This window comes from Musca vetustissima, unplaced genomic scaffold (assembly GCF_032173495.1).
Source record: "Musca vetustissima isolate MV318-11 ecotype Yass unplaced genomic scaffold, APGP_CSIRO_Mvet_v1 utg3129, whole genome shotgun sequence".
Taxonomy (NCBI): domain Eukaryota; kingdom Metazoa; phylum Arthropoda; class Insecta; order Diptera; family Muscidae; genus Musca; species Musca vetustissima.
Window position 1 is genome coordinate 223,824 of NW_026880550.1, and position 24,466 is coordinate 248,289.

The 24,466-nt window shown below is 34.7% G+C and overlaps 1 protein-coding gene across 1 annotated transcript; it reads left to right on the forward strand.

Moving 5' to 3' along the window:
- Positions 1 to 21,484: 21,484 nt before the first annotated feature.
- Positions 21,485 to 23,821, forward strand: LOC133326226 (protein gurken). Its single transcript, XM_061534906.1, has 3 exons — positions 21,485 to 21,697; positions 22,987 to 23,553; positions 23,619 to 23,821. The coding sequence occupies exons 1-3, from the start codon at positions 21,634 to 21,636 to the stop codon at positions 23,819 to 23,821; spliced, it is 834 nt and encodes a 277-aa protein (XP_061390890.1). The 5' UTR covers positions 21,485 to 21,633.
- Positions 23,822 to 24,466: the final 645 nt, after the last annotated feature.

The window sequence follows — 24,466 nt, forward strand, 5'->3', positions numbered from 1 at the left end:
TTTATTAAGTTTACGATTAAAGTTTAGGTGGATATGCATTCTGTCAGAAGGAGCAAACAAAATTGTAAAAAGAACTGAACTGAAAAAAATGTATGCTGTCATCGGAAAATGATGTTAGGCTTTCGATAAAAATATAACGAATAATTTTAATATTTGAGAAAATTGCAATAGAAAGAAAACAATATCAAATAGTAGTAATAAATATAACGTGTGTTTTTCGTATACAAAAACTGGCGCTATAGAAGACTGGGTGTACTGAGAAGCTAAGACTTTTCCTTTTATTGGAAAGTATGACCTATATAACTATAAATGCTAATTCCATTTAGTTATCTGGGTAGTGTTTAGCATGGGAACTAGTTTTCGAAGTGAACATCGGGAAGTCAAAACAATATAAAAAACTTAAAGTTCAACAATTGATTCACTAACTATTATTCACTAAGCAACTCCTTTTGAGCTGGATAATTTGAGGCAGTCTACAAGAATTGAAACGGGTATGTATGCTATTGGACGTACATTGCGATGACTTCCTTCGATTGGATGTTAACACTATCCGATATAGTTAAATCGACATCAACAAAATATAATCAGAACTTAAAGGACTAGATGAACAAAAAAGGCAACAAACGAACAGAAGACGGAATAGAGACAAACAATTTTCCATGAACTACCATATTACAACAACCAAGTCAGTACCAGGAACCGACGCCACTCTACGTAAACAAACACTTTGCCGTTGCCCATTACCCGTTCCCTGCGATTGCAGTCCTTTTACCGGATGACAAACATGTAAATTTTGTCCTTCACAAAAAGAAGGCACACCAGGAAATAGAATTCAAAATGCAAATAGGGAAACGGGCGTACACACAAGGAGGCAAGTGGTGAGTCTGTGGCAAAGAATTTCCGCACTCCGCCAAAACCGAGAAAACGTGCAAAATATCAACGCTAAGTACCTAAATGAATACTTTAGAAATGTAAAAGCCTACATTTTTCTTTGAATAAGTCTCCGGCCATCAACAAATGACTGAACACAAACGTACAAAAGTAAACAAAAAACAATAACCGACTAAAGGAAAACGTTACACAAGTGCGCAATTTAAAACCCATTAAAAATTTACTGTAATTCTGCCGCAGGACAATGCGAAAAAAAAACTGAAGAAAAAACACTCCAAAAAAGAATGTAGTCACGTAAGAATCCCATTTAGCATGCAGAAGGATATACAAAAGGATGTTGGATATATGCTGATTCTACCAGAGCTGGGCTCTATTTCTTCTTCTGGATTGATGACAATAATATGTCGCACATTTGGTCGTACATACTTCTAATGGAACGTCGTCTCCTAAATTTTGACGACAGAACTTGTACATTTAATTTAAAATCAAAATATATGGTAGCTTCTTAAGCATATATATTCTAATTCTATATTCGACATAGAAGTAAAAAACTGTGCAATATATTTAAAAAAATAATACAATTACTTATATATCGAATGGACATAAGAATATAGTAAAAAACTGTGCAATATATATATATATATATATATATATATACAATTAAAAAACTTCAATATATAAAAAATAAAACAGTAAGTGTATTAATATCGAATGGCATCCCTTATAATCGTCGTGAATATATTGAAACCAAAAACTATTGAAACCGACCATCACGAATCTACTTCTTTTGTTACGATACCATTTTTTTCTTTATGTTATCGGAAAAATTTGTAGATTATTGCAGTACCGGAACATACCATGCATATTTATAATCCTATGTTTCTCGTAATTTTTTAAGACTTCTTAAACAAATAAAATGCCATGACAATATGTCTAGTCGGTGCTTGAAAACAATGTAGTAGTGAGGGAGGAACTGGTTCCGCATATCTTAAATCAGTTGGAACCCATCGAAATAAAAAGGATTTACTGGTTGATTATCAGCGTTTAATGGCAACATCAGAACGATTTCGAATACTTGAGTGGGTTTGCTTTGAATGAATTGGACTGATTTGTTGACACTACCATTTACTGGTGGGGAGCTTGTGGATTCGCTTGAAGTTTTTGTTTTGCTTTGTTGGCATTCATTCACATGACAACAAAAAGTACCTTGAGTCGCTTTCTTAATGAACTGATATGTGTTTGTATTTAGCCGGCGAGTAGAATTCGAAACAAATCAAAGTGAAAAAAGCAAAAAAAACACACACACAAAATGCCAACGTTATGGTTTTTGCAATCAATCATAATAAACGTTGAAGGCAACACCAACAGCAATATAACTTGAAAACTAATTCAGGTGCTGCCAATAGATAAGACAATACATGTATGCTGTTCAAATGATAACAAAGGAAATGAAATCATACGAAGTGAGACGTAAAAACCAGTAAATAATAAAAATAGTCGAATGTCTCGGTTATCCACAACTATTTAGGAGTCTTAAAGAAAGTCCTGCTGAATTGACATAAACGAGTGCGAATAGTATTGTCAATTTAGAAAAAAAACACTAATATTATCGACTTTAACACAAATCAAACAAATTATAGATACGGAATGCTGGTATATCGCTTGAATACAAATTTCTATCCTTATGTAAATATTCCAGACATTCCAGGCAAAAATATAACACTCATTTATGAAGAACATATCGTCTGTTTCCAAGAACGCTTAATGTTTTCTCCCTACCACTAAACCGAGTCCACTGGCAACTGTAATTCACTCAGACACCAACCAAGTCAGACACCAGTTTGTGTACAATCGTAACGTCAGCTACAAACACATACACACACAGATAATTCACATTTCAAATGCATTTAATTAGCGAAGGTCTTTGTAATTTATTAACCTCCAACATAGGCGTAGGAGTTGTGATCTCTGAACACAGCCACTGTTAACATAACCCCAGTCAGCAAAAATAATATTTCAAACAAGAAATGACAAACCCAACATAGATACATATGTACACACACACACACACACGTGCGCGCTTTTTATACGACGGCTTCGTTGGCAACGCTTTTAGGCAATGGGACGTTAAAACCGACTCTGAGTATAGGCTTAATGACGTCTGTTAATGCAGTTACTCACAATCGGTTAATTTGTAAAGCTAATTTAGCGCATAACCGCGCCGTAAACTTTGTACATTTGCAAAAGTTTCTTTGTTCTTTGTAGTTCGCAGCTTGCTCATGACTACATATTTGATGTACTTATTTTTGTTGTTGTTTTTAATACTTTACCGTAAGTGTCTAAAGTATCGCAGCAACTCCCTCAAGCATGATTATACATAGTTTTTTTTTTTGTTTCTGGTTTTTTACATACATATCACGGATTAATAAAAAATACACCACTCATGACTTTTCAGGTTATCTACAGCTTGCCTCACTCTTTGTACACGCCAACAATCGCTTGCGAAAAAACAGAAAAAAATTTAAAACAAAATATGAAATATTTCGGATAGAAGAAACCGGCATACTTCCAAACCATGACGAAATTGTCAGCGGCATATGTGTTATGATATTTGAGGTTTTGAAAATTTGAATGAGAAGTTAATTGCGTATAATTAATTGAAAGGTATAATATGGATGTGGTTTGTCCAAAAACAACACATTTTTGACTTTATCAAAAATAAATCTAGAAAATCTAAAAATGGCAATTAATGTATACATCAAAAGAGGATAATAAAAACATGTATCCATATATTTTAAAAATAACGCGTTAATAAGTTTATGCTTTAATTATATTTTTGACATTGTACATCTAATAAGGTGCATAATAATGCATCGCAATCTATTATAACAAATAAACTGTTGCAGAAAAAAATCCGAGTTTATATAATTTTTACACAATTTAATTCAGAATATATAAAGAAATGTTTAGTTAATAAACCAACAAAAAAGTTTATGATTTCCACTCAAATTATGTTTTTATTTTCTCTGGCCTGTGCGTTTGTGTCTGTCCACCTTATAAGAGAGAAAATGTGTTTTTGACACATCGATTACCGGTTACTCTCGAACAAATCGATAACTTTTCTTGAACAATTCCGATCGGATGGTATCATACGGTAGGTATGATCGTATCGAAATTTATTGTCGAATAGAAACACACTCGATATCGACTGTTATAATTTGACCCCTAATTCCTTTCAGAAAATAACGGCTAATGGGAACGTATCGTAAAATGGAACTGACCGAGTCGGTTGTAATCCAAATTTTCCAAAAATACACTCCCTACATAGGTTGGCACTATCGATCAAAATAGCTTTTGAATTCAACCAATACAAAATTTGTGCATTTTTTTGTCATATTAAATACAAGTTTATTTATAGAATAAAAAAATATATATATTCTCAAAACTAACTATATTTCTATGGTTTCCTTTCGCATTTTACACACATATGCAAAAATGTATAATACCCTGGAGGGGAGGATATTAATATAAGCCACATTACGTTGTCGATGCTGTCGTGCTGTTTTCCAAAGTTAATTGTAATTATGTTATTAGTAGCGTCGTAAAAAAAAAACTAAAAGCAACTACTGTAATTTGTGCCTGCAGAAACGTCTACCAAATTAATAGATTTACTTTGCATGTTTTGCACCTAAGCTGCTGTTCGAGGTGCAAAGTTTCGTATTACAGGCTCTGCTGCCGACAGCTGAAAATCACAGTCATTATGCTTTAGGTGGAAGGATTGAAGTTTTCAATTATCCACGGAAGACACCGAAGAATGGAACTATTTCTGTATGATGATATGAGAAGTGATGTCCGCCACCCTGGCTAGCTGTCAAACGGAAGTAGTTTGCCAAGAGCACCTAACCAAACAAACCACAGTTTATAATTTCCGTTTCATATGAGTTTACCAAATAACGAACGGGAAGCTAACAATTGCTGCCCTCGGCCGCAGCTATGTTCGTGGATAGGTCTAATGGTTGTGGCTATGCATTCAATGGTGGAGTTGCACTGTAGTTCCACATTTAATTGTTGTAAATGTAAGTGCATAATTGTTTAATAGTGGCTGTTGTGCCGTCATTTATTAAAAACGCTAAATCAATTTTGTTTCTTCAGAAACTCAACGCTGTAATTAAAAAAACGTTTTCATCACATCAAGATGGTAAACGTGAAAAACTCTGCTAATTGCACTGATGTCAGCCCCAAAAAGGGGCAATGACTAAAATTGTTTTCTTCTCTCGGACATAGTGAAGGCGTGATTAAGATATTGAGAAAAAAATCAAAATTCGAATAAATTATGTTCATCATATTCTGTAATTTCCAATTTTATTCCATTTACGAATGTTTATTCTCAAACCAATAAAAATATTTAATGACCAGACCGTATGATTGCCAGCACAGTCATTTGTCGCTTCGTACATATTTTTAATTATTTGTCATAAAATTGTTAATGGCAATCAATACATTTACGACAAGCTATTAAATCGGCGATCAGCCAGTGGAAATTCTGACGTTCAGCCAGTTGGAAATATAGGAGAATTTATTCGATTAGCATATAATGGCAAGTTACATAGCTGACATCCATGGCGCAGCAATAACAAAATTCGTGCATCAAACTAGACATTCATTATAAAGTCGAACTGGAGTTTCCATGCTTATATACCGTATATCTGTTAGGGAAATATTCCCTAAAAGATTTGAGTGCTGAATTTTGAGCAAAAAAATTTAATGCCTGTAATATATCAAAATTTAAAGTCACATCGTACTCCAATATCAAGAGATATTTTACAGAATGTCTGTAGTTTATTTTCCTATCAAATGTGTAATGGGCCATACGAAAGTGAAACACACCTTACGAAACCTACAACACTTGCTCAGTCCTTTCCATTCAATTTACCCTCTTCGCGTGTCATTTACACTGTCGCTGAGAGGGTTAATTTGAAGATTTATTTTGTAAACATGAGTGCACATTTAAATATCGACAACCCCTTTTACACTTACGAGCACCCGAGAGATGAAATAGAAAAAAATTTAAATTTAAAATTTAGCTTTTCCTAGAAAATGACGTCAATTTTTTGGCACACTCCCATATTCGAAACAAATGTTTGCCATCTCAAAGCGCAAGAAAGATGCCGTCAAATCACGACGAAATTATTAATTTACCTGTATTGTTGCTTGCATTCAACACACATTGAGAAAGATAAAATGAAAATTCTGGCGCGGAGAAACATTATATAAATATGTGGCTCTCATCAAAGCCTGCTACATGTTCTCAAAGTAGTTCGGATTTTTATTGGGAAATGATAAAATAATTAAATAAATCTTAACCATGCAAGGACAGTTAAATATTGGTATTTTAACATCATAAGTGACAGCAGTAGATTGCAATATGTGTATAAATCAGGATAAAGTGAAATAAGCACATTCTGTGACAACCTTCCATCAAAATGTATATTTATACAATAAATCTACATATATTCAAATCATTCAAATCAAAACCTCAATCATACATTGACATAAATAATTTTGTCTATATTGTAGAAAATTTCAATACAATATAGCGGAAGCACAAAGAAAATAAATAAAGGCGAAACAATTATTGCAAGAAACGAAGGACGGTGTCTATACCCGTGTGTAGACATTTCGACGCTGTCCCTTAATTCATACTTTGTTTCGGTAAACGCGATGCACTTGATTTCACACAATCTGAAACTTTTACAACAAATTGTTTTCACTAGTGTCTGGTGTGTGACATCACATAAATAACTTGGCAGCGTTTAATTTATTTACGTCAAGTGAATCATCCCCGAAAGAGAAATTGTCTATTAAACAGATAGTGATTGTCAAGTCAATTAAGTAACACACACTACGAGTATGGGCTCTATGTTAATGCAGATACTTATAAAAGTCATTTCTTTCTTCAGTCCTCGGAGATTATAATGGGTAAATTTAACTGTATTAGTTTACGAGCCTTATACAAAAAGTTAATTGTGGTGTGTTTTATTGCGATATCTTCCATGTAAATTCTAAAAAACGTCGCTCACTTTGAATGTTTAACAAATTTGTTTCAACTATTTTTATATACTTTTGTAAACACCTATTTTAATCAAAAAAAAGAAAGTAAATTTTTTAGAAGTACAGAGATTCTAAAAAATAACGTTTAATCGTTTTAAGACTATGTGGACTGCCGAAGCCATGGAATAAGTTTATAACAAAAATGAGGCAATTACGTTGAAATGAGAAAAATTATATATTCATAAATAAAAAATTGCATATGATATATACCTCCCATATTGATATTGATATATCGTGATTGACATTCATGTATAATTTTGGGTATTCTTGGTGTAAAAAAATTAAAACTGGGATTGCCACATTTGTTGGGTCAATAAAGCGACACTTCTGTGCATTCATGCAAAAATATATTCAATTGACAAATTCAGGAAATTACACCACTAAAACCGTTGCTAAGGCTTCCAACCCAATTTGCAAGGTGCACCTGCAAATGAACCCAACAACGAAACATTTGACATTAGAACATGCGTTCAGTATAGGTCAACAGGTACTACGAAAACTTAAGACCAGTATCGGGGCAAGAGATGCGTTTAACATTTAACCACAAAACAAACAAGACACGAACAATGTTTGAACGCCATTACTCTGTGTGTTCAACTACAAAACACATTAAAAGCTTCATTAGTCCCGGGAATCCCGCATTCGTATCGCAACCACTCGATTTGGCTTTTTGCCAGCCTTTACTTATAAACAAGAGGCTCTGGCATGCTCTTTGGCATTTGTAGTCCGGCAAATACACAAACCTGCAGCTTTGCCACTTACTAGTTATGCAGGCAATTCAGCCAGCATTCGTATGAATGGATGTGAGATCGTTTGGTTCGTTGTTACAACTGTTCGACGAAACAAATCCTTCGGGCAGAAGTTCATTTTATTGACGGTCGAATAAATTTTGAAATTTTTATGCAGTAACGCCTGCCTGTCAGTTAATGTTCATAGCGATGTCAGTCAGTCAGCCAGTCAAAAAGTACAGCTGACATGTACTCACCGACAGGCAAACACCATCAAATACATGTTTCGAATATTCGAATACACGAGTAGTGTCGTGTTTTTATAGACCAGCACCATCAATTGTATTCTATATTTTAAGTATCGACCCACAGTAGGGGTCTATACTCTCTGTTTTCGTTGTTCTTCTATGATAGTGTGAGGGTATCACAGCGAAGAGAAGTGTTTCAACATAGTTTGATGCACGTTCGCGTGTTCATCAGATTCAATTTCCTGCAAACGGAAATGTTTCAGCGAATGCTTGAGTTTGTCAAAAAAAAACCGAAGCTCTAAATGCCTAAATATCGGATAGTTGGTATGATTGTAGATATATTTACGACAAGACCAGCGCATTTGCGTATATTAATATACAGTCAACGCTCGGTATAACGCTTACTCAGATTAAGGAATTCGTGATATAACGATATAACTGATTTTTTTGTTATATTCGAATGGTCCTGACAATATATCATTCGTTATACCGAGCGTTGACTGTAATAAAGAATTGTTCAGTTGCAAATTAAAAAATTGGGTAAATATAAACTCGATCACATAGAAACATTTTCTGGAAAAGAGATGTGTTACAGCATATAGTGGATAATATATTGGTGTTATTTCCGATTTAAAGATTTAAAGTAGGCGTACACCAACAACCTAATTCCCCATTATAATAGTTTTCACTTTTTTATAGTTTTCTCCCATTTATAATGTTGATCTTAGACCCACCTTTTGATATACCGATAGAAAATTTATAAAAAGGTCACGCATATTTTGGAAACTATATCTAAATCTAGACATACATTTACAAATAAATAATTCCAGTGCTTTAAGATACTCGCTATTTTTGTATCTCAAACCTTTTTTAAGGAAATCCTAATATTTGATAATAAATATTCTTGGGGACAACTACTAACAGAGAAAAAAACGAATTACCATTCAGTAGAAGTTGCGGCCGGCAGCAATTCGAATTTCACACTTTACACGATTTACAATTTTGGTCGTAAATCATTGGGCAATAAATTCACAAATGGCACACAATTGTAAAAATGCTTGGCTATTGCAAGTGTGACGCCGTCAAAAACGTTGAGACGCATGACCTTTTGCGGGACAAAGTTAAATGTTGAAAATACAGTGGTGTTCACATAATTACATCTTTTTGACAAGCGTTTGGAGTATTTTATAGGAGTAGTGCCAATATATAGTATCCACGGGCCCCATTACTCCACAAACAAATAGTTGTACTATTTTTCAGGTGATAAGAATTTCAGAGTATAAAATGTACACAATGCATACGTCATTAGCAACTCGTTCCGTATAATTAAACGTATTTCATTGAATTGTGAAAGGAGGGGTGGTATTAATATATGTACATATATGTATTTCAATGCCAAGGTCGTTTTGTAGAACATTTCATTATATACCAGCGCAATTATTTACAAACACACCGATATACATGTGTTCACATCTGTATAAAAGTACCTCACTTGATAAAGGCTACAGTATGTGCGGTGAAAATTCCATTTGCTTGCTGGCATTTTTATTGTTGATATTTAGGTATACTCACCAAGGGGGAGACTAATTCGCATTGGCTTTAAATTGTTCGACATTTGTCTGGTAAATGTACAGTCAATGTCTAAATTATAGCACGGTAAGTAAAGTAAGAAAATAGCTGGACAATCTCGTTTGCAATTGACAAATTTGTTCTCCATTAGGAAATATTTGACAAGTAACACTGCTATAATTTTGTCCACTGCTATTCAAATGCCGTGTGTGTATTATTAAGCGTAATTCCCCCTTCGAAATAATTGAGTCGCATTGTATTCCATTGTGGAAGAGAATATTCAAAATTCATTGCAATTTCATTGTTTGCAGGTTTAGCAGTGCGGGGTAGCAGGCGCATACATCGCCTAAATATCAAAGCAATTTTCTGGGCAGTTACATTTTTTGTGGCCTCAAGACATATACGAGGTTCACAAAGAAATTCGTTTCTCTTAGAAAAATAATAGTATTCCACAATAAATATTTTATATAGAGTAACTTCGAGTAATGTGGACTACGCGTCTAATGTGGACCACCCCCCTATATATTATGCTACGGGGACCTTTTCATGGGGAATAGTTCGTAATATGGGCCCATATTAAAAACATTTCTGCGAGGAGGTATTCTACCTCGCTCCTAACAACAAATCTACTATATTTGTTGTCTCAATTTCTTTTTATTTTTTAACGTTGTGACGCCTACAATATCAAAAAAAGAAAATGGTGGTCCACATTACCCGAAGTTACTCTATACATACATATCCTGCCCAACCCTAATATAAACAATAAATATGGATTTTAAACATTGAAGGGGTTCTTTACCTGTCAATTCCTTATGCTTCACTAACTCTATGCTTCACAACTCTTCGCCGACTGTGTTTACTTCTTTGTAATGGAGAAATTAACAAAACGGATGAAAATCTATAAATAGTTGCTTGGCACCAGACTATTGACCCCCACATAAACTCGAGATACTAAGCAGGCATTCATGTGGAACAAAATGCAATGAACCTAAACATCGCCATGACGGACTTGTCGAACAACGAACGAACGAATGAACGATGACAGTATGCACCACAGGAACATCGTGTGCCAAATATATGTATATGATTGCTATGATGGAGTGCCAGACGCTTATTTTATCATCCGCAAAGACATCCGAATCAATTAATAAACCACCGAACCGAAAAATGCATAGGCTTGCAAACAACCCCGGCAGCTTACTTGTATTAAAATAAAATCAAAAGTCGACTCTCTTGTAATTAATCTGAAATAACTCCAAAATCGTATAACTGATTCTCAAAAACTGCTTCAACAAAAACGGATAATGTATTTCTGCGTAAAATTTAGTCAAGCAAAGTTCATGTTTTTGCATTTTTGAAATAATTATAGTTAAAAAAATATTTATTGGCGTTAATGCGAATTCGTTATATTAAATGTTTTATTAAAAAATAAAACATTTAATTTGTATGACACGAAATTACCTTAAAATTTGACTGTAGTCTGCCTAGTTACAGTGAAAATTGTTGGCAGCAGTTTGTATTTCATTTAACTACGGGGGAAGTTGGAAAATTCACGATATTACTGATTTGCCCTCTAGTTACCAGAACCTCTAATAAAAATATCCGAAATGTTGAAAGTGAAGCAAAAAACTAAATATTTTATTCTCGGATAAGTTATACAAAACCTCGAAACAACAAAATGGGTTAATGGTTCTCGGAAAAAAGATTTTATGAGTGCAGTGATCGATGCCTTTGTATTCTTTTGACTGTTTTAAGTATTTTCACCGTCATTTGTTTCAAATTTCCATCGAATATAAATATCAAAGTGTTTTACGATTGCAAAAACAACTGGTTTTTGTTCATTAGACAAGATTTTATTGTCTTTCGTCTTTTTGTGTTGGAACTTGCGGCCACCACCACACACTCGACTGTATGCCTCACTCACTTTTTTCGGAGTTTTGCCGGGAATATTTTTCGGTTGAGTCGATATGCTGGCATCTGCGAATTTATGGAGCGATCAGAAAAATACAATTAATTTGTTGAGTTTGTCTGTTTGGCTTGAAATGAAACAATGGGGGTCTATTGTTGTATGTTGCCCTGCTACTCACAGTAACACATCAAAAGCCTAGCAATGTAGATGTCATGAAAGACCACGTCGACAGATGACTACTAGTAACATTTCAGGGTTAAACATATAAGCGTTAAATTATATGAACGCTTGTATGTATGGCTTGACCAATCGGTCGCAAGTCGAATTTTGTATATAACAATATTAAGATGTTGTAAATACAAATATTTCGGTAGACATTGAATGTAAGAATGTCAAACGACAACGAATTTATAAAGTGGCACATATCTTCTTATTCTTAAAAAAAATCTTAAAAAATATACTAGAACCTGAATTCAGTAATAAACGTATAAGTTTTGTGAAAACCATTTATAGCATGCGGATTAAAAGTAAGTGCTTCTATCTTTAGTTCTCTCATCTATTTCACTTGCTGACCGTAAAGTTTATATTCTAAGACCAGTATGAGTTGTTATGTTGTTTTTATTTTCTTTGGCGAATTGTTAACAGGCCTCTTTGGTTTGTATTTTTTCATCGAATCGGAGGCTATTAAATAGAGAAAAAGTTCCACTTTAACTCTGGCATTTTCACAGTTTGTCTCTCTGTTTGCGAATATCTTTCATAGAAGCCAGTTTAAAACTGTCCCCTTCCTGCTTGCAAAGCTATTTTGTGTGTGTGAGTGTTCTGTAGATAGCTGTGTGTATGTGTGTGTTGTTTTCGTATCTTTTTGACTTTATTTGTCTTACATTACCATTATAATTCTTTACAACTACTACATTTGGCTGGTTATTCATGCCCATACTTCAGACTCATACCATCACGCCAACACAGCAGGCACAGACACATAACAACCAAAAAAAAAAACAAAGTTGTTTTATATAATGTTTTGCATGTCATCATTTTGGCACAAGTTTTTGACAGATACTTGAGTAATTTATGATTGTAATTCATTAAGAGAAGTTGTAGATGCAGCGCAGCTGCAGTAGCACCAATCGTTGACACGAAGCCAGAAATCGCTATGACTTCAAAAGTAAACAAATCTCAGGTTGGGGACCTATTTCTTGCTACTGAGAGACCGTCATTAGATAAGCCGGCTTTACATAGATCATGAAAACCATAGATCATGGGGACCTTATTTACTTGTGGGCGAAAATGAAAAAAAAAACATTTACTTAATTAACCGAAAAAAGCTTACATGTATAAAAAAAACAAATTTTTCAATGACTGGAATTCTATTTTCAATGAAAATTTTCAACTTTATATTTATTTACGCAATGCGTATTTGGGTAACATTATTGATATACATGTATTTAACTTTCGAGGTGAATAAAATCGTACGCATACGCATGAATTTAGATATGACCCTTAAAGAACGGAATTTCATTTAAATTTTCGGAATTCATCAAACCGATTGGAATCTATGGAATGTAAAACAAAACGACCGAAATGGAATTACGAAATGTGGTCAAAATCATCTCCTACCATAGCTTCACCCTATAGTATGTATTAATATGTCTTTAATCATATTGCAATTAATGTTACATAGATACAAACACTTTAACCTGCATACGGCATTAGGGCAGGTATGTAGGCAGCAGTGAATGCGAATATAGAAGTATGTCAGTGATATATTTGTGGTGCAATGTGACGATGTATCGAACGAGTCGTCGGATTCTCACACAAATGGCGAATATTATTGCATAAATTATTTACACACAAGAAGGTACGACGACGGCATGAAAACAAAAACCTTTTGTTCGTCCTATCACAGAATGATGCAAAGGGCAGGGGGTGCCGACATATGCGCTGATCTTTTTAATTACTTTGTGAAAATTTACACAGAGTAAACTGTGTGAGTGTGTGTGTGTGCTTGTTTGAGGCTTCGGATATTTTAAATGAATAGTGGGAAAACGAAGTGTGACTTTCCCATGATGAACATAATGGAATAGCTTTCGGTTACTGTGGAATATTAGATAATCAAGTGTTTATTTGTGTGAGTTAATGTGTAGCTTTACAATTGGAAATCATCTCTGCTGATGAGATGACATACAAAAGGAACACAAAAACTACATTGTGTAATACCATGCCATGTGAATGTTTAATGGTTAACTTATATTGCAGTGAGGTGTCGAGGTTGTAATGTTTCTATTTTTTACATCAATCGATCTGAGCAATTTTTAAATAGAAGTAATAAATCTAAGTTAATGATTATTTCAAGTAACCAATTTTACGTGCATTCGAAATCGCTTATAACGACGGTAATGAGGACTTTTGAATGTCGTCGTTATAACCTATATGTCGTTATAAAGATTTCGATAGATCATTCAAATAACAAAAAACAATTTCAATACATACCTCATAGTCCAAGTCCAATTGGCAGTCCTATTGAGTCAATGCGAGACTAGAATGGTATGATTATATCCCAAATCAATTTCCACAGTCGATAATTAAGCGCGGCAAAAATTACACTTTTTTTTATTATTATTTTTTTATGCTTACTGGAGTTGTGCTGAATTATTAAATTGAATCGATATATTTGCACACTTATAATAAATTGTTATTGATTGATTTCATTTAAATTACATTCGTGTAATGATTGTTGATATTAGTTAGTTCGTATCGGTCGATAAATTTCACTTATCTTTACTATATTTTCACAGATATTTTGAGGATTTCAATATTATAAAATATACATTTGATTTTCGACTACTGATTGGTCTCACAAAATTATATTTGTTTTTCCTTCCCTATTTACAACGGAGCCACACATTTGGTGGACTAGTTCACATTTTGTGTTAAGTAAGCCATATTAAGAGTTTAGTTGTACGTTTTTTAATGTTGATGTGTTTTTTTAATTTTTCTTTTAAAGCGGGAAAATTGATACGTATTTTCAAACAAAAGCGGTTTCTTATAATTGATGGGTCATTTTTTTTTTCTTATTTTTTGAATTGAAGTTATCCGGCTATGAGAGTGTATCACAAGTGCATATTGGCTGCAACGAAAGAAAACAAAATGATATTGGCATTAACTATTGTTTGCTTATAAAGATAACATAAAATGTATATGTATGTATATCACATCACACAAGATATAAATTAAGCAACCTTTTTATTCTTGTATTCAGACAGTTATGACATTTCAATAATTTATATATTCGATACAATTATATGAATAAATATATGTACATATGTAGAAACAAAGAAGAATTGTACCTATTTTACAATTGATTAGCTAATTTTCTATTTTAAATGGTAAATATCTCCTAATTTTAAGTCATTCTATTTAAAAATACACTATGCAACGCCCGCACGCACACACTTAGTTCTCGAGAGAGAAACAGGATACCTAATTGTATCATTTTTATTATCCTGCTCTCTAAGGGCACTACTGCACGTTTCGCCTATTTCGAAGGCAATGACACAATGTCCATGGTTAGCTACCAAAGAAGGCTCGGTGCAAACTGACTCCGGTGAAATTAACAGGACTTCCCTAGGCAACAAGACAATCTTAGCGTTGCAACACTAACAGCTGATAACGCCGTACCTTGGAGCGACATTTACTGCCGAGGTTTCGGTAGGCAATATGTGTACATACGAACGGAGTGAGTGCTCCCAACTTACTATTCAGACGCTAAATGCCTCCATCGTACCCGGGAAGTCTCTGCACAGACTGCTGTTAAGATGTCCAAAACACAGCTGTTATAATGTGAAGGTTAAATGTACATGAATGCAAAAGTGAATATTACACTAGCAGTGCGCAGACTCCGGATTCGGGCAACACGTGTGTTGGTTTACTGCAAGTGTTTCTCCGAATAGCCAAACAACCCCCACTTTTGAATCTAAAGATAACTGAGGCTATATCGCAAACATTTATGTTATTGTGCATCGGAAACTCTTCGACGGCCATACAATTTGTAAATCAGCTGTGCTCAATGTGCAGTAACCTACGCGGAAGAGAACTCGCAACCGAGTTACGTATACGCAGTATGTGCGGTTGTGTTCGAATGTCTACATAGAAACACCTGGTGATAATGGAATTGCTTCCCATCCTCCATTACAATTCAGAGAATTGAAATGCCAATTGCGTTGAAGAACATAGCACACTCTTAAAAAGCTGGCGCGTACGCTTGTACCACCGTTGTAGGCTTCCAATAACCAAGTAGTGTACATCTCTCCCAAAATATTTCCGAAATACATTTACTTGTGTCAGTTGGCATATTTTCCTTGTGATCATTTGTGGTGGGTATTCTAGTAATGGAGGGCATTACTTTGGCTTCGTTCCAGATGCATGACTCACAGTTTGCCATTCCGTGGTTATGTGTTTGGCCTATAACGACAAAGTGGTAGTTATTGCCGTCGATTATACTTTGAAAATGATTTAGTGGAATTTTCATTGTCATGCTGTTTGCCTTGAGCCGGTCAATCGGTTCATAGTTACTTCTATTGCCACTTCCCCATATTGGCCAAGCATATTTATTTCGTTTATGGGTAACATCAGTAGCAGAAGTATGAACAGAGACTTTTTTGAACTATGTAGAGTAAAATACATGCCAACGTACAAATCCACGTTGATATGAAACTTAATGATGCCTTTTGAAGAATCAGAAGTGTCGGCGTTATTTTGCAGGTAGTTTCAAATGATCCGACCCAGAACATTCAGACCAAAGAAATAGACTTTCACATATATTTTGAATTTGTATATAAATATTAAATTTTATATATAAGAAACAATGACAAAGGAGGAAACAGAAAAAATAGCCTCCTGTAAATTGTAAACAAAACTGGAATGTAAACGATTGATGATTTCATTATTGCTCTTTCGGCTTTATCTTTCTGACGGGATAGGTAATATGCACGACAGTGTAAAGAAGAGAGGCCTGTTTTTTTATTTTAAGTGATGCCAATATATCGCTCATAAATAAACAATAATAAATAAACAATAATCGATTTTGCAGAAAATACATTTTAAGTTTTTAATAGACTCACACCTCACAGGGTTCTTAATCAGAGTGTCTATGAGATATTCATTTGATTTTGTGGTAAAAAAATATATATATATTTTATATAACGAACTAGCTACAAAAATATGTATTACTGACTATGACAATCCTCACAAAAGTTAATTTTTACTCTAACGCTGGCAAACTTTACAAAAAACTGTCAGCTGTAATGTGAGATTCGTTAAAGAAAAGGAAAATCACCTTAACAATTTTCGAAAAGCACACAAAAAACCTACTAATTTCTAAATTAAATATATATTTTTTCTGCTAAACCTGTGTTGGCCTTACCTTGGATATAACGAACTTCTTCTATAACGTATTAAATTGCTTGGTCCCTACGTGTTCGCTATAACCGTACTCGACTGTATTTTAACTGTTACAAGAATACAGGCCAAACTAAGAATGGAATCATTTATTTTTATTAAGTTCATAACAGTTGCAATGTTTAGTACATAAACGGTATGTAACTGTTCCTCATCATTCACAACTGGACCGTCCATGAGAAGTCTCCCCAAATAAACTATGTACACAATTTTCGAAAAAAGCGCGTCGGTTAACATCACCTTTTTGTTATTATTATGTTTGTTGCATTGTGTGAACTCTCATTGTTGACGTCTGCTACTCCTAGTTGGACCGGGGTATTGAGTACACTAAGGCAAGCGATTTGCTGATGACTTTTATTAATTTAGAAGCTAGCCACAAATCGTGTTCCCCCGTCGTCCGTCCCTCCCTCAATGAGTAACACTATTATTGGTCACGTTCACTTCCAGCAATCTATGATTTAAGAATTTTATACGAATTTCAAAACGAAACGGAGAAGAACATCACGCATCACCCATCCATCCATCCATCCATCCACTGTTTTTCGCAAATTGCAATAGTCTACTCTGAAGGCCCCCGAACAATTCTCTTACCCAGCAATAGTTGTTAGGTTACAGCAAAAATTGTTTGTCTGCGTTTTCACCTTTCGTTTCTGGTTGATTTTTTGTTGTTGTCAAACATCCAACACTTCGTCTCGTTCGTTAATCCAATGTGTATGACCTGAGGGCATTTGCCATTTATTTAGATGGCGAAATAGCGCGACAAGAGAACGCGAAGCACAGTTAATTTGAAGACTTTTACATCAAATTGCCAGGAAATTTTATTCACTTCGTTTTCCTTTGTTATTATTTCTTGCCAATACGTTGTATTCGTCGTGTTTCTTTTCTTATTTTTTGACAATAGTTGCGTTTCTAGCGGCGAAATAAAGAAAACACATTTATACCAAATATTTTTGATGTTCTCCCCTTCTTGAGATTGTGTAAATTGGGGCTGTACGGGGGGAATGAAGACACACACACGCGACACCACAACCGCACGCGACGCTGTTTGAACGAACACTGAACGTTTGTGCAGTGGAGATTTGACCGAGAGGATGAATGGTCGAACAGAAGAGAGAATAGCAGAAATGTTAATTTTGTTGTTGTGTCGTATGCAGGCGGTGTGGGGATGGGGCTATGCAAAAGCCACAAACATTCATACAGTAGTTGCCCACTTATGAAAACCAAAACCGGCTTATTTTGTTTCTCATCCATCCACTAAACTTACAAGTGTTCGAATGTGTGTTTTGTGTGTGGCAGAGCGCAACATACGATCTCATACATATTCGCTCGCAAATGTTGCACGTTTTTTTCTTTATTTGCCTTTGTCCAAGGCAGAGTTGCCGTGAGTACAGAATATTGGTTGTGGTCAAAACTATTATTTTTCGTTTTCATGTAGGTATAAAATACAGAAGGGCCTCGATTGCCCGTTATGGTCGGGTACTACTCGTTTCTCGTGAATTTTATTATTTTCGATAAGAAAGCGATTTTTGCTTAGTAAATGAAAATGCACAAGAGTTGTATAAATAGCAACTATTTGTCTGAATATATTCAAAATATAACTCACGTTTTTACGGGACTCAACTGCCTTATTCGGTTATAACAAACTTCGGATATAGGCTGTTATATGCAATTTCGTCTATCTTGGATTCAGGTTATAATTTAAAAGGTAATAACAAACTTCGGATATGGGCTGTTATATGCATTTGGTCTATTTTGGATTCAGGTTATATTTTAAAAGGTCAACTGCCTTATTCGGTTATAACAAACTTCGGATATTTCGAACACATCTACTTCTTCCCATGGAACTTTCAATAGATTTCTATAAAAATTATTATGGTTGTGAAGTCCAGTAAAAATCTCGATAATCCGGGCCTCCCTAATCCAAATTATCCGGTAAACCGGACTGAATTTCACAACTCAGTGTGTATTCTATTTGATTCTGAAATCCGGATTATGGAAATTTAGCAATCCGGATTGTGATCTGCAATCAATTGTCCGCATTAGCGATATTTTACTGTATGTGTTAAAAACGACGACTTAATTTGACGTAAACGCTATGGAATTGGCATTTGGGATCGAGTGGATTTCGTAAATCTAAACGTACTTTTATTGTTTACATTTATAACATTTTTGTTTTGGAAAAGAATTATTTCCTACATTATAAAATGTTATTACATTTCTTTTAACCCTTTGACGTATTTCCACGAGTCTGACTCGTGGTAAAATTTCTGTGCCTAACATGATTATGATTCGATTCTCATAATAATAAGAATAAAACTAGTTGATGCCGTGCACAACATCTAATCTAAAATAAATAGTTTTATTACATGCATTCACATTTCGTTTCGTTTTGCGGCTGTTCTTAAGCATCAAAACCGGTTTACTTAGTGCAAGTTGTGTGCTAACAGTTGGAAGCGAACTTCGTTGCGCTAATTTTGAGTTCTATGGTTATCTGACATATTCTCGGAACTGTTTTATTGACAAATTTTCTTTTCTGTGCGACTTTTTGTGCAACTTTTTTAAAAATCCCAGTGGTAACACTGTTGGTAATTACCACTTTTTCAACTTCTATACAAATTGTCATCCCCGTGCCGGTACGTATGTATCACTCTGTGTACCCAGGTTTTCTGTTTTCTTTCTGGCTGGCGTTACTCTCCAAACCATCATCGAACACAGTTTGCCTTGGTTTGATGCTGTTGCCGAGTGTATTTTCTATAGTTCTTTGTACGAACCTTTGCACAAACGTATATGTATATAGAAATGTGTAGATGTTTGGTTACCTTTACGTACGTGTGTGTGAATGTAAGTGTTTGTGCATTTTGCGGAAGGCAAGGTAATAAACGGGGATCAGCAGTTTGGGTTTGACAATTCATTACTTCAGACAGCAAGGAATGGGCGTACCATTAAATTACTTTCCAGAGTCCTCTAACTGGATAAAGATGTATTGACAAATATATTCAGCAAATATTAAATACAATCACACACAGAACCCAACAAACCAATTTGATTGCCAAATTCACAATTCTAGTCTACATTTTGTGATGACATTTTCTTCGGCAGTTCTAAGTGATTCAATTGAATGAGTGTTGTAATCATTATGGGTCCATGGTTTCTCCTGTTGTCATGCAAAAACATCTCCAACATGGCATTATGAAATACCCAGAGAATGTATGCAGAATAAGAGAATACATACTTTGTTTTTCGTACAAGCTTTAGTAAGCAAATATTTTAAGAGAGGGTGGGAAACGAAGAGAAGATTATTAAGAGATGTTATACACATGCATGACGTAAAACTGGGGAAATGACAATCATGGGGGTTGTATCTGTGCTGCCAATCTCGTATTTATTAGTGTTTTTCAATGAATTTGATTATCCAATATTAACGTAGTCCGACATCAGCTCGAAATCAAATTAAAAACATAATATGAAGATGAAATAATATATATAAACAAAAACTGTTTTAATAATTTGGTTTTAAAACATGACATATTGTTTACATTATTATTTACATTAGAACTTTTTGTAGGGTTAAATTCGGAAAACGTACTATTACACTATATTATATGAGAAACATATTCACACTCCATGCCTAAAAAACGATTATAGAATGTTGTTTTGTTTAATTTGTTGTTATTTCTTTTAATAAAATAGCAACTCTTTTTCATAATATGAATAATAATATATAAAAAGAGTAGAGCTCCGTTTGAAAAATGACACGATTTAACGATTTCACAATGAAATAAAAATTGAACAACATATTTTCATTTCTATTAAATACTAGAATTAATAAAAAAAGTCATTCCATATAACGATTTTTTCGATTTAACTATGAGGCAGATAATACGTTAATCGTTATACCGAAATTTTACAGCAATATTATTATTATTAAATCAATTCACTTCATAATTAGATTCATAAAATTTTTTCCAGTGTACAAATTAAGATGTGGAAATATATTGTAAATTTTCGTTTGACGTTTAATGAATGGCGAGATAATGCATTTGAACATTTTTAGAACAGTTTCGTTTTCTCGAATTGTACCCATACTAACGGTCTCCGCTCGCTCACCCCCTCCGTGTTTGTTGTTGGCGTTCTTCACTGGGACCACCATTAGCTTTGTCCTCTCTCTCACCGCTCTTCTTTCTCTCAATCTGTTTTCGTTTTTGGCGCCTGCTCCACATTTTGGCAACTGCAAAGTGTCACCGCAGTCTCATATCGTTCGATCATTGATAAAGTCCTAAAGAAACAAAAAACGGTGGCAATTCGTTTACGCGTCCGTCTATTTTTGAAGGCAACACAGACACAACATTCTTCTACGTCTGCCGTGGATCGTCCGTCCGTAAATAGTCAACATTATATCCGAATATTAAAATGTGCTATTGAAGAACGACACCAGCGAGTTTCTGTTTTTGAGAAGTGCGGGCGAAATACACTTGACAAAGATGTGCGACATTGATTAACCAACTGGATGAACTGAATGAATAGATCTGAACTCCTGCATCTGCCTCGTCGCGAACTCTATTACTACGCCTATTTGTTGTTATACGAATTCCTTCTAGTATGATTGTGTACGCACGTGTCGCGACCAGTTTGTTTTAAGTGTCACTGCAATACCACCACTACGGCGGACCTGGAACGCTGCTAGTGGCGTGCTATTGTCTATATCCCGAATTCAGACAGAATGCAAATTCCAAACAATTTGCTGCGGATAATTTTCATGCTGTCAACAATTGTCGCAGTTACAGGTGAATGAAAGACACGGACATGAACAAATGTCATTGAGTCAGAGGGGGGATGGGAAGGTTCACTGAAAGGTGTAGTAAATGAAACGGGGTTGCCAAATTACTCGAATAAATTGTCAAATTGCAGACTGCAAAATAGTATTTTCATTGTAGTTTCTTTTTAAACGACAATGTCGAAACATTTGACAAATCTGACCAAGGCCTATATAATAGGTCATCCAGTAAGGATAACTGATATCTTCATATTTTGTCTAACTTTGTTGTTTTGATTTGAACTTCAATAAAAAAACATAGTATACATACACAAAAATGTCGTAACGAATTTTCTATTCAAAAATAAATTTGTTAAAATATGAAAAATAAATTTCAAATCTTGGAAAAAACAATTGAATTGTTTACTAAAATAGTGTGTGGTGACCTGATATTTGGGCCTTGAATCTGACAAATTCCAAAAACGTCGATATATGAAAATATACAATGAAAAATTATAATGGGAATTTGATGAAAAATATTATTTAACTGACGTAGAAGATAAGACAGTCCTTATGAACTAGCAGTTATCGGCATTTTCGGTTAAAGTTTTATTAGACACTTCATTGTGCCATTTCAATGGAATATTCAATTTGTTCTGTGGAGGCTTCGAAGCAATGTTTATTCATAAGGTTAACAGGCAGGCGAATTCATGCCTTAATCTTCTATTGCTGTCAACATTTTAACCGCGAAATACCAACCAGAACAGGATAAAAACTCAAAATATCTTTCAGGAAAACGTAATGATAGTAATGTGCACAATTATGTTCGAATAAAAATATTTGTTGTTCTTTTTTTATTCTTCAACCAATAAATTTGACAGTCAATGAATACTTTGAATTCGCCTCCCTGTTAACCTTATGAATAAACCTTGGAGGCATCTTTAAAATATTCGTTATTGTTGGAATGATAAGAAAACACAATATGTATTTTTGGAGGTGCTTCTATTTATTTTTTCTATACCTATATATTGGCACTACCAATATGTTTTTGAGTAGGCTATTCTTTAGCTAATTCCACAAGAATATTTCACTCAGTGAAATTGTTACCCGATTAATTAATAACGGATATACTTCTGTTCTGTTTAATATTCAACATAAAACTTTCTTTTAGACTTCATTGTTGGCTCGACCGAGCATAAATAATTCCAGTAAAATATATCTAAAATACATGTGGAGGTTCTCTCATAGTTCTACTGATATTTTTCTTTAAACTACTTTTCATAATTCATAAACTTTTCACTGTTCTATTCTATTTTTCAGATTGTTGTTCTAGCCGAATTTTATTCCTCAGGGAACAGACCTTTAATATAATACAACAACACAAAATGCAACAACACCCACAACAGAACAATGATCACCATCAACCGGTCAACGAGAAATACGAGCAACACGTTTACAGCGGCAGTGCCGCAACGGCCGAGAAAATATTCAACAAAAATCACACAAATGTAAACAGCGACGATGAGTCAACTTCTGGAGATGAACAGTCGGCCAACGATGGGTCAGGTACCGAAACCGCATCCCATCTTGATCGGCCACCGCCGATCATCAATGACAATGCTACTGGTCAGACTCGGAAAAACTCATCGGACAACGCTGAGACAATAACGGATCCCACTGTGACCAGGGAAAAGTCCGGATTTGACTATTGGGATATGTATTATAGCATAATGAGCAATGTCTTATCTATACCCTGCACTGGTGAATTTCTAACTGAGTTCTGCTTGAACGGTGGTCGGTGTTTTAGCTACCCCATTGGAAACCACAGTTTCTTTTCGTGTGAATGTGCGGACGGCTATGTAGGTGAACGTTGCGAATCGAAAAACGGTGAGTCCACATTCTGTGCCCGCCTAAAAATTTCATTTTTAATTATCGGATCCTTCTGTTTTCAGGGGTTTTTGTGGCCACATCTGCGTTGGACTCCAATCAACCAAAAATTTTGACGGCTCGCGTTGTGTTTTCGTTCCCGATGCTAATTTTTCTCACCGTGACTTATTTGTTTTTCGGCATGGCCATTGTGTTCAAATGTCAGTCGCCGCTAAGGTATAAATATGCGCCCAACAATTCCCGAGCAGCCGGCCTGCTTTGTACGTGAACGTTGCTTTTTTTCGGATCTAAAGACAACAAGTGCAATTTCCGTCGGTACAATTAACTCATGTCCGTTATGGAAAAGCTTTTCCAAAGTGTCGGTTTCGGCAGTGGTTCGACCATTTCGTAACGCTAACAATTTGCATATAGATATACATTTGTGTCTTAACATAATTCATCTTTTAGGCTAGTCATTCTAATTCTATTTTAAGCCTCCTTAATTTCGTACGAGACTGCGCGCAGTTGTAGCAGCATTTCTGCAACACTCAGTTATTACTTAGTTCGTTATATTCGTAATTACCATTTTTTTCTTCATTTCTATTAACATTAATTTGTAGCTTTTCTCGTGGGACATGTGGCGAAAAAGCGCGCTTTTTCAATCCTCCGTCTTTGTATTTATTAATAGATGATCATATTTTTTATTTAAAAAATACGTAGCTGCGTATTTTACATAGTTGTAAATTATTTCGGAGTAGTACTGAAGGCGCTTTCAGACTTCGTTTCTATTCATATTTATACCTTTTCTTCTCATATTTTTTTAGTTGCTGTAGTGCACTCAAGATTTTTTGTAACTTCGAGTTACCCAACCGTTCCACATATATTACATATTTCTGTTGTTTTGTTTTCGTAATAGTAATTGCATATAAAGTTA